The 12,623-nt window shown below is 33.7% G+C and overlaps 2 protein-coding genes across 2 annotated transcripts; both read left to right on the top strand.

Moving 5' to 3' along the window:
• Positions 1-3,847: 3,847 nt before the first annotated feature.
• LOC140747109 (uncharacterized) lies at positions 3,848-9,430 on the top strand. Its single transcript, XM_073079362.1, has 3 exons — positions 3,848-4,088; positions 8,020-8,531; positions 8,936-9,430. The coding sequence occupies exons 1-3, from the start codon at positions 4,073-4,075 to the stop codon at positions 9,389-9,391; spliced, it is 984 nt and encodes a 327-aa protein (XP_072935463.1). The 5' UTR covers positions 3,848-4,072; the 3' UTR covers positions 9,392-9,430.
• Positions 9,431-9,809: 379 nt separating this feature from the next.
• On the top strand, positions 9,810-10,652 carry LOC140746957 (uncharacterized). Its single transcript, XM_073079152.1, has one exon. It carries the CDS (start codon positions 10,008-10,010, stop codon positions 10,626-10,628), a length of 621 nt encoding a protein of 206 aa, XP_072935253.1. The 5' UTR covers positions 9,810-10,007; the 3' UTR covers positions 10,629-10,652.
• The last annotated feature ends 1,971 nt before the right edge of the window (positions 10,653-12,623 follow it).

Here is a 12,623-nt window from a genome sequence, read left to right on the forward strand (position 1 = left end):
TGGCAGAAATAGATGTAACGTTGGTGAAGTGGTGAAGTCGAACCTCAGATGGTTCTACCACTTTTAAAGTAAATACAACATTGAAGACATTAGAGAACTCTATTCATGTAAAAGATATTGTTCGCATACTTATTTATTAACTTTTAAGATCTGTGATAAATTAACGCACTTACAGTGATAGCTTAGTGGTTAAGAAACTCGGCCTCTAGATCGAGGGGTCCGAGGCACAAATCCCAGGCACGCACCTCTGATTTTTCAAGGTGAAGGAAACGGTGAAGGAAAATATCGTGACGAAATCTGCATACCTGAGAGATTTATAAAAAAAATCTCAAAGGTATGTGAAGTCTACCAATACGCACTTGGTCAGCGCGGTGGACTTTGGCCTAATCCTTCTCATTCTGATAGGAGACCCGTGCCCATCAGTGGGACAGTAATGGGTTGTTGTTGATGATGATGATGATGATAAATTAATACGAACAATCAAAGCTACCAGGTACTCAAAATCTAAAACTTCAACATTCATAACACTAGATTAGACATTACATGATTATCAGACAGATAGATGGGTATATCTACATACATTCCTAATAAATTAAATAACGTTTATTTTAATAGACATCCCTGTTTATTATTATTGGGAACAAGACGAGATGAGTACGTTCTCGTTACGCGCGCGCGCAAAAGACCTGTCTCCAGCGGATGCCACCGCCGACAACTGTCATCCCCAATTATGGCCGCCATGACACTTTCGCGCGCTTGCCTTTGAATATAGAACACGTAAAGGAATGCTTTATTCTTTTTAATTTTCGCTCTGCTACGATAAAATAAATTTAAGTTTTGTTTTTATTAAATTTGTTTATACCTATAATTAAATCTTTTTATACTTTGGCAAAGGAAGATCTTCCGCCGGGCTAAGTATTATCTGAAAATTAATAAATTATTTATTGAAAATAAGTCAATAATTAAAATAAAATCTATGCTATTCTTGTTTTTACGGATATTCTAAATACTAACAAACAATTTTAACAAAACGTCTTGGTTACCTAAGCAAAATCAAGGCAGCTTTGTAGGTAGAGCCGTATCAACTGTTTTTTTAATCTCATAAATATCACTTGTTATAATGATGAAAGGAAATTTCGTGAGGATGTTTATATGGCTTGGGAGTTATTTTTGAAGTTTTCAAATGCGTGTGAAGTTAAATCGTACTTGGCGAGCAGGACCTTACGGCTTCACTATCACTTATCACTAATTACATTGTATTTCTTTACATAATTTCAAAGGAATTTATATGTCAAAGGAATTTAAATTCACATATCGGTATTAATATAAAATTTTCAAATCGTATGAGTCAAGTGAGCGTCATTTGGACTACGCCGGGCGACTGCAAGCGTTTTTCTACATTTTACACTAATTGAAAGCGACAGACCCCGGTTCTATTCCCGGCGACGCAGTACTTGGCACCGCACGCCATTCCGCTGGAGACGAAGTTATCTTTGAAATGATTTATCCGTCTAATGTTCGCTATTATTGAATTAAAGTGGTCAATGTTTTTACATGTTAATAATTGAAATATTTCTTAAATCAAATTACAATAAAACCATATTTTTATTTGTAGTATATGAGCGATATTGATAAAAAAAAACAATTATAAAAAGCACACTTAAATTACAATAGAAAACAATTGCTAACCGATTCAGTACCTAATCAAAAGTAAAAAAACATAATTATCTACTTTCAAACGAAATAAAATTTTAATCAATTTTAAAAATAGCTTTTTGTTATTTTCCCTATGAAAATTACATATAGGTCATTCCTGAAGTTTGGAACTTGATATCCTACAAAAAATAATTGGCTAAGTGCGAGTTGAACTCGCACACGGTGGGTTCCGTAGCACCAAATTTCTATTTAATTTTTAAATTAAAAAATCATGTGTCAATCTACTACGGTTCAAGAGATAGAACTCAGACAGTTTAAAGACAGCGGAGGTTGCGTTAGAGGGTTCCGTCTTTACTTTTTGGTCACGGAAGCCTAAAAAGTTTAGTTTTACTTTATAGGCATACTAGCTACCGCCTCAAAATCTATTTATCAAATATATGTCATATAAAATATAGCCTATGTTACTCGTGGATAATGTAGCTTTAGAATGGTGAAAGAATTTTTAAAATCGGTCCAGTAGTGTTGTGCATTCATTACAATCAAACAAACAAACAAAGTGTTCCTCTTTATAATATTAGTATAGATTACTGATATATTTCTTTATGATATTTGCAGACGTCCAAGGCCGACATAATATATTTTATTCAACTCGTACCTTGGAGAATACACTATTAGGTTTTTTATTATTATTTATTATCTCTTATAATCACTCTTGCTATTTTGCAAAATTCTTAAATTCTTTTCCATTATTAGGTTAGGTGGATGATAGTAAATATTTTATAAATACTTAATGATTAACAATAATTTATCTCACTACCTACACAAAGCTTATATTATAAAAATGTTATTTCTTAACATATTACTGTAAGTAAAATGGCTCAAATCCTCTATTATATTAATCTACAATCTACATATACCTTCCTACATAAGTGAAGAGCTTATTTATTTATATCCAATCCAAAAATATAACGGATAAATAATAAAGCTAGAGCTTACTCACTATTTAGATAGGTAGAGATCATCAAACATTAGTAGAGATTAGATAGAGATCATATATCATGATTAATTATTTAAAAAGTCATTTTACTAATCGTCACGTTGGTTTGACATTTGGCAGGCTCTTGCTACATGATTTGCCATTATTGACTGTGACGAGTGACAAATTCATCACACAAATTCTCAAATCATTACATTGAATAAGCACTTTGTCATAAACATTTTTTTATTTATTGTAGTAGATAAGTACCTACATAAGGTCTGTCTGATTCTGCCTATTTGATTTTATGTGGTCGCTACCATCTAGGGACCTTACATAAACTCCAAATTGAAAAATATTTCTACCTAAAGTTGATCATGGAGGAATACCTCCATGATCAACTTTAGGTAGTAGCAATGCTATATATGATGAACTAAGTTTAAACACTTAAGTATTACTAGGTACTTTAAAACCAGCAATAGCAGCTCTTTGTGATGGTTGTATCTACAGCCAAAGTCAAACCTCAAAAAGCTTTAGGTAATGTTAAGAAGTAGCTCAGACTTAAATTTGTCAAATAACAGACACATCATAAAATATGATTTAACTCGAAAAAGTGCTTAATCTAATGATAATTAAAAAAATAGTTTCGTAAACGTGCGATAATCGAGAATTTGGTGAATCACTCTACAATCTTTGTATTTCAACATACCGTTATTTTGTCACTATTTTTGACCTGAAAAAATAATTTCCTCGTCCGCTTTGCACTGTTTTTCGAGCATAAACTTTTCAAAATCAATTACAGAAAAAGTTTATGTTAATTATCTATATTACCGCTATAAATAATACATGTTGACGTGTCAATTATCGTGAACTGAAGTCGTTTCCCGGCTTTTTTTTAACGGGCGGGAAGATGTTAGGCCACGCCTGGCTGTTTGGAATAATTTTAGATTAGAAGGAGATGAAACACCCATAATGCAGCGTGGACGCAAAACTAATTCAATTTTAAAGCTAATAAGACTGTGATTGGAAAGAACGTCGAATATTACAAATTTATGCAACGAAATCGTAATTTTACGTTTTAAACTGATAGAAATAAGGGTGGAAGTTGTAGAATAGGGTACTAATGGGTGTGTTCAAAATAAGATGTTAACAAGGTTTTATTGTGGCCACATGTCGTTTTTGGGTTTGCGGTACGAAGCCAGATCACTGCACAGACTCCATTAGTTCGCACATTAGGATGAGTTAGTCGAATTATTTAATTACAGTAATTCAATAAGGTTGTGAATTAATAACAATTATTTGCTGTTTCGATTAAAGTTGAACTGGACGTGCGCTTTTATTTTATTATAACGAATGTGACATGTATCTACGCGGAATTTGACTTTTTTTTTTGGCGACGTGATTTTTATGCTGTGACGGAGTTTTCTGCGTAACAGTGGAATGGATCAAAATAAAGGTAAGTGATTGTTCTAGTAATTTATTTCCCTTGGGTGTTTTGAAATTAAATGTTTGAAATTTGATGTTGGTTACAGACATGTAAGAATCTCACATTTGTCACATGGTGGCGTACAAATTAAGTCAATTAAAATTAAATAATAACTTACATTAAGATATACATTAGAAAACTGATACATTAAATGATTGAGCAGAAAATACTTGTAAATGTTACTATCACCTTCAGGTTTATGGGTCATTTTTACCTCAAAAATGTCTACGAAAAAATGTATGAACAGAGGCACGATCGCCGCGCAATCTATCTTACTCCTTTGAAAGTGCTACGAAATTTTGCATAATCAGAAATTGTTCCTTATATTATACACTAGCTGACCCGGAAAACTTTGTACCGCCTCAAAATCTATTTATCAAATATGTTTCATATAAAAAAAATAGCCTACGCTACTCGTAGATAATGGTGAAAGAATTTTTAAAATCGGTCCAGTAGTTTTTGAACCTATTCAGTACAACCAAACAAACAAAGTTTTCCTCTTTATAATATTAGTGTAGATATGTCTCACTAGTTCACTACATACGCGGGTTTATCACAGGATAAGAAGGCTGTATTCCATCAATCTAGCAATTTTACCACACACCTCTGAAAACTTAGTGTCATTAGAGTTCAATCAAGAGATCATTTATTGTCTAATTCTATATGAACCTAAAAAACATAGAGAGCTTCCTAGGTTACCCGGATATCCAGCTTTACAAGTAAAATTAATCATTACCATCTATAGTTACTGGAATACTTATAAGATAGATTAGTAAAGATACTTCGCCGCCTTGAAATTGAATGAAGCCACAAACGGCTTATTTGTAAGTTTTTTTTGAATTCTTGATAAATAAAATCATTTTTAGAGAAAATTTACGAATAAATAACTAATACTGCGTAATTTATATAATAAATAAAAAAATATTTAAAATATTTTAGGGACATTTTAGCACGGAGACGTGGCAAAACTTTTTTATGCAACTTTTTTTTTTTTTTTTATAATATAATATAACTATTTCAATTGTCAAAACTGCTTACGTTTTCTTGTTAGGAGTGAGTCATATTTACTAATCTATGACTTATAATGTAACGATTAATTCATTCGGAATAGGACAAGATGGTTACATTGTAGAGTGTAGAGTAGGTATGAAATTTCCTAAAAAAGTTTGTTACCTGATCAAATAAAATATTATCAACAAATGCTATCTACACGGCCTTATTGAGGGTGTATATAAATAAGTTTTAAATAAAATAACATAAACATACGATTTTTAAATTGTATACATACACTCTACAGTGTTTTAAAAGTATATTTTATATTATTATAAAAGTATATTTTCATTTAAATTTAGTTCAATCAATACAATTTTAACATCGGAAGGTAATCATGATTATATTCAAAATAAATTCCCTTGCTTGTTGGCGTTTAACTATTGAAAGAATACGAATTAAATATTATTACGCATAATGAGTCAATTGGTACCTAATTTTATAATTTATTTCGACAATTAATTTTATTGGTAAAAAAATAAGTATTTATAACATACTTAAATACATTAAGTAGCTATAATTTATATATCCTATCTATATAAACTATATTTGCTTGTAAGAATAAAGTACACTTGGCGTAGGTAAAATATTTGAAACGTTGCGTAGCAGCAATCTCTACGATCTACAATGCATTGCTACGCTGCCTTTCCTATCATGCGGAACAGAAGGAGGTCCTTCAATTAAGACATACATTGATTTATTTATTTATTAATACATTATAATTTATTTATCGTTTTACTTTGCTTTTTACTTAAACCATTAAAGTATTTACGTAAATACTCGTTTCTATTAAATTAGTGTAAATATAGTGCCAGGTGTGCGTACAGGGTTGTAATATAAGATCAGATAAACAAACGAATTGGGCGAAAAAACATTCAGTTTTTGTCAATTAACTACGGAACACTACACGTTTAAATATTAATCATATCTAAACGGGCTAATCTTGTTTTATGGTAAAAATTACAAAACCAATTTACGAGATAGTCTTATAAATAGGAATTACCTAAATCGAGTTTCTATACATTTTACGTTCAAACAATACGTAGGTTTGTTCAGTTTTTCTGTATAAAATACGAAATACAGGGCGAAATGGTGCACAGAAGCTCCTTAAACTTATTCGTGCAATTCACTAACATATCAAATATCGAAATCGCAAAACATTACACGTGTGCTACGGTAACAAGATATTTGCGCCCGCGCAAGTCAAAACAACGGACCTCTGATTGCACCCGCTGTTGCATATAAACATGTGCTTAATGTAATCTTTTTAATTTATTTAATCAGTTAAGATTAATTATGACTTTAATCTACGTAAGTAGTTTAGATTTAATTATAATTGAGGATATGAGCAAACTTGCTGTATGCTTTACTAGTCTGTCAAATAGATGTCTATTATAGTTGTAAATTGAGATTAAATTTTTCTTTTCGCATAGCCAATAACGGGCGAAAACGCAACTGACCTACTGAATATACTTTTCTTTTTACTTTCAAAGCAAACAGTTTTAATAATATTTGTTGTCGTAGCCAAGCTTATGAGTATCATCTAATTTTGCGCGCTCGAGACTTTTTCTAAAATAAAAGTAGTTGTTGATCGAAGATTATGTTATCTTCCTTGATTAATTTTAGAGACTACTAGCTGACCCGGCAAACGTTGTGTTGCCATATAAATAAAAAAATGTTAAGGATGAATAACCCTTATCACCTTGGGGTATGAAAAATAGATAGTAGCCGATTCTCAGACCTACTGAATATGCATATAATATTTGGTGAAAATCGGTAAAGCGGTTTCAGAGAAGTACGGTAACTAACATTGTGACACGAGAATTTTATATATAAGATTATAATTTCTTTTAACATAGATTATATAGTTTCTTATGTGGGTTAGCATAATGCGCACCCCGAAGGGTGCATCTCTGTCCACCAGCCTGTAATTACGACGATACCTACGTCTATTTCTCAAAAAAAACCTAAATTGAATGAATTAGAGGCTTGTCGCTAAAACAATTATTAAGGTAAATAATATAGTCCGCATATGTTAGTCCTAATATAGAAATGAATCGCGTCGCTATACTAAATTGTATGACAGCATCTGCTAGCAACAACTTTAGAGCGGACTAGCAGTTTGTTGCGGACTATACCACTGTAATTGTATACGACCTATATCTTTTATCTCTTTTACCAATAATTACCAACCAGTAACTTTCGTTTATATTTTTTTAAATCGAGATCACGGCAGCATCAAATCTATTGCACGTGCAGTAGGTGCGGATACTTGCGCCGACGCAAGACAAACGATCATTGATGATACCCGCTTTTGCGTGTAGACATGTGCTTAGAATTAAGCTTTGTTTGATTGACTTATAATAAGGATTGTTTTCTGGGTTGTTGGTAGATTGCGAATTTTATAAACGTACATGACGACCCGCGTGGCGGAGCGGTCACCATACAAGTATGACGCGCAAAGGGTTCCAAGTTCGATTCCCGGACAGACAGATATCGAAATGATGAATTTAGATATCTGTTCTGGGTCTGGGTGTTTGTGTATTCGTCTTTGTGTGTGTCCATAGTACCCAAGATACAGGAAATTCTAGTGTGGGGCTGTGAGTGTAGAAAGCGTTAAAGCGTACATGCGTATAAGAAAGATTGAGGGATGATATTAGGTACATCTATAAATGCGTCAAATTGCTTAAATTATTCGGTGATAAGATAATTTGACTGAATTTAAGGATCATTTAATGATTCCTAGTAGTTACCTCTGCTCTAGCAGAATACGTATGGTATGGTATTGCTCTAGCAGAATATTTAATAGCACACACATAGCAGGATAATTAAACAAATTTATTTTTCACAGATATCCAAAACACAAGCCGACAAGACGCTACAACGAAGATCTACGAAGCCAAATCACAGGGCCAACATTACAACATAAATCCCGGGAACTACTCCGACAATAACCACAACTTGTTCCAAATGATCAAGTGCCACGAGGACAGTCTGCTACGCCTGCACCACTTAACCGCTGGTCGCCCTATCAACACTTATGATCCGAACTACCAAAATGATATAACTTGGTATCCGAAGGAACTACAACGTCAATTCAAACCTGTTGATTATTTAGCATACGAAGACATGAGACGAAAGTTTGATGAAGTGAAAACCAAAGACAGGGAGCCACACAAGGAGTCGGAGGAAGAAAGAGACGGGAAACCAGATGACAGGAAGAAACCTAGAAGAAATAGAACAACGTTTACAAGTCAACAGCTAGCTGCTTTGGAGAAGGTGTTTGAAAAGACTCATTATCCTGATGCATTTGTTAGGGAAGATTTGGCGTCGAGGGTTAATCTGACTGAAGCGAGAGTGCAGGTTAGTTCTTGGTACCATAAATACCATAAAAATTCACTTCCAGGCATTTTTAATATCTTTTTTAAGGAAATACCGTACTTCATGTATCTTGTTATTCATCTGATATGACGTGACCTATGAAAGCTTGCTACTATAATTCAAACGTTTCAAGTGTTAAAATAGAACTTATTCTATTATAACACATTTGAAACGTTCTTATTTGTGCGCATTGATGCAGCCTTCACAATAAATAAGGAATCTACTTATCTTCCTCTGACATATTTGTAAGAGCGTCATTATGTTGTCTGTAGCTTTGTAGTTTTTAGTATTTTTGAGAACTTCGTATAAATAGTGCACACGTGTGATTAAATCTGCTTAAACCTCCTTAAACCTACTATTAAAATTAATAAAGTACTTGTTTCCAGGTTTGGTTTCAAAATAGACGGGCGAAGTTCCGAAGAAACGAACGATCAGCTCTCTCCACTCACAGAGGATCCACCAGCCAAAGTTCTCCAGAGCCGATTCCTGTCCCGATTGGCATGCCACCCGCCGACCCGAGGCAAGACTACACGAGGAATTCAAAGGAACCATGGCTGCACCACTTCCAAACTAACAACTTAAACTTTAACTTAGGTGTACCCAGCTTATACCAAAATGATTATTCCCTGATGATGCAGAATGTTGGGAACCGACAGTATGTACCTAACACGAACACTTTAATGAGTCAAGGCGTAAGCTATGGGGGTACGCCAGAAAATAATTACGGATCCTGCGCACTCATAGGAGGTTACAGTGGACCATTGCAAACTGCGCATAGTTCTTACAATTTGAATTTGAGACTCCGTCCTCACGACTTTAGCATAAACAACATAGCATTATGAAATGTAATAATTTTTTTTTTCAAATTAAAACCATAGTATTTATTCAAGATCTGTTTTATTTTTATTTATATATTGTGTTCCCCGTAGTTCCTCAAATGCATTATTTTTGAAAAATGATTAAAAGTACTATTTTGGATTAAAAATAGTACGAGTTCCATATTACATCTTCCATAACAGAATAAGAATATTGCACTATACAAATACATCATACAAATGTATTAATCTACCATACACTTTATATTATAACTTCAAGTAAATACCTAAAATACAATCATAATAAATCTTGGTGTCCTTTAAGAAATACGATAATAAAAGAATCTACATGAAGAGATAGAAGATACTTAAATATAAATATTTAAAAAAAAAGTTTGTCAACTACTGTCGTCACTCATGTCAAAGTCATTGTCAAATGTCAGTATTTCAGTCAGTGTCACTTCAAGTGGTTATTGGTTAGGTATTGATAATAAAAAATATTTTGATTAAAAGGTAAATGAACTAATGATAATTATAATCCACGGTGCACTGCACCGATTACTGACTTGAATATTAAATCATAATTTGTGTTTCAAGAACAGAACCTACATGGTATTGACTTTGGTTACGATCGTTTCTAACAATGTCTTTGAAAGTGGTCGGCAAAGCGTTACTCGTGGTGTTCTCTCTCAGCTTCGCGTCTCATGTGGTATACAACTACTGCCGGTTGAAGAAGAAGAAACGTGCTGATGTAAACGAAGTAATCATGTTCAGTTACGGTGGTGCGGAGTTGAGAAAAAGCAGATATTCGAAGTCAATGATCTCTAAGAGCATGGATAGATTGTTATACTACTTGAACAGCCCTCGTTACAACCTTGATATATGCATGTACGTGCTAACTAGTATGGATTTGACTAACGCTATTCTCAAACTGAATTTCCGAGGGGTTAAAATTAGAATTATAATTGACGCCGACATGGCGTTTTCCAGCGGTTCCACAGTGAAGAAGCTAGAGAAGCAAGGTATACCAGTACGTTGGATGAAGTCCACAGCGCTCATGCACCATAAGTTTTGTCTCATAGACACCATGGGTGAGCACATTGCCACACCATTAGTCATCATGGGGTCTCTCAATTGGACTAATAACGCACTGCATGGTAATTGGGAGGATGTGACTGTCACATCTCAAAGGCAACTCGTAGAACAGTATAGAGTGGAGTTTGAAAGATTATGGACAATGTTTAAGCCTATTGTAGATATATAAATGAGAACATTATTACCAGGTTGCCTAACTTTACGTATGGTTGTATTTTTACTTTGTAGAAAGTTTATGCATAGTACAGTACATAATACTTTTTACATAGTACAAAATACTTGTGAGTTGAGTTGTTTAAATTGTAAAGGTACATATTTAATTTTTAAGTTTTAATAAAGGTACTCAAGTATCAACAGATTATTTTTAAAATGATTCACTTGATTATTAAACTTAATATATGCAAACAGTATTAAATACTGTTGTATTGTTGTTTGGAGGGTGTAGTGGCAGATACACTTATATGAGTGATTTAACTTAGGTACTTAAGGGTTTTTTTTTATAATATAGGAGTAGCAGATGAGCATACAGTACCCCTGATGGTAAGTGGCTACTGCCACCCATTGACATCAGTAATCAACCCCACATATAATTAGATAATCCTACCTGAGGTCTGCCACAGATGCGCCGCTACCCCTGAGGACTAAGCTGGAATGCCTCGGAAAAGTATGTCTCCCTTGCCACACCCTTCAAAACGGAACACAGCAGCGCCTAAGACTGCTGTTATTAGGCAGAAATAGGTGTGGCGGTGGTGCCGCCGGAGTCGAACCACAAAGGGTTCCACCGCCTTCAAAATGTGACAATGCATCTGTATCCGTATTCAGGTAGGAATCTAATCAGGTTGATTACAGATGTCCATGGGCGGCAGTCACCATCAGGTGGACTGCATGCTCATCTGCTATACCTACATTATAAAAAAGGCTATATTTATTAGCAGTAGAGTTTTGTTTATATAATAATTGTCTTTTTTTTAATTAAAGTAATTAATACACAAATAGAGACTAAAGTAGAGCAGAATGTTAAAATATTACATTTTAATTAGATCTCTAGTCTAAATTATCAAAACTAAATATATGCAGTAATAATATGTTGTGATAATGCTTATAAAGAACTTTATTAACGTGATATACATTTATCGAAATTTATTTTAGAATAAGAACAAAGATTTTTAACTTGGGTTATTTTAAGTTTTTGTTTAATGACATGGATGGCTTGTGATTGGAAGCTAAGTATTTTTTATTTTTTGAAAAAATATTCTTTGTAGAAGTATTCTTTAAGTGTATTCTTTCTAGAAGTTGTATAGATGGCTTGAGATTGGAAAAAAAGTGATTTTTTGACAAAATATTCTTCATAAGAAGATGTAACTAAATTGTGAAAAAAATGGCCTTTAAATTCTCGAAAAATTTTAAGGGACTGGGGAGGGAAGCTAAAATTTTGTATACATAATGGCTTGCTGCTAGCAAAAAGAGTTTTCCCATATTTCATAAAATACATATTATGTAATGCATGCCCATTTATGTAATTTTATGAACAAAATAGAAATGGCTTGCATTGCAAACACTCTTCTCTCCATTTTTACCCGACTGCGAAGGAATAATTTATTTATTTATTAGAAAAAAACAAAACAAAATTTTTAACTTTTAATTAAAAATAAACAATGTTTCTTGGAGTACATATGTATGATGTCTAAGGCGCTGCGCAAACGGGGACACTTTTGTGTCTTGTGTCAGACACAAGCTACCAATGAATATTTGATTTCTATAGAGTCAGTATGAAATCATTCAACTCCCTGCGCATACGTGTGTCCAGTTGCTTCCACTTAACACTATATTCATAACGATCAAGAAGTGTTCGGTGTCGGTAACTGGAAACTAAAAGTCGTCAGTTGAAGACACAAGCAACATTAACAAATTTCCTTACAATTACGGTTTCTTACAGCTACGGTTTCTAGTGGTGTCCCGTGTCGGTGACAGGACATCGGCAACTGTGTCCTGTGTCCGATTGCCGACACGGGACACAGTGAGCAGAGTGAGCACGGTTGCTTGTGATGGTGTGCTGTGTCAGTAACAGAAAGTGTCCCCGTTTGCGCAGCGCCTTATTCTTTGGCACAGATTAAAACTCAATTGGCTTACTGGATTTTAATATATGATATCATTAGATTCCTCT

This window comes from Epargyreus clarus, unplaced genomic scaffold (genome assembly GCF_041222505.1).
Source record: "Epargyreus clarus isolate Ecla_fem2 unplaced genomic scaffold, WU_Ecla_fem_2.2 ptg000014l, whole genome shotgun sequence".
NCBI lineage: Eukaryota > Metazoa > Arthropoda > Insecta > Lepidoptera > Hesperiidae > Epargyreus > Epargyreus clarus.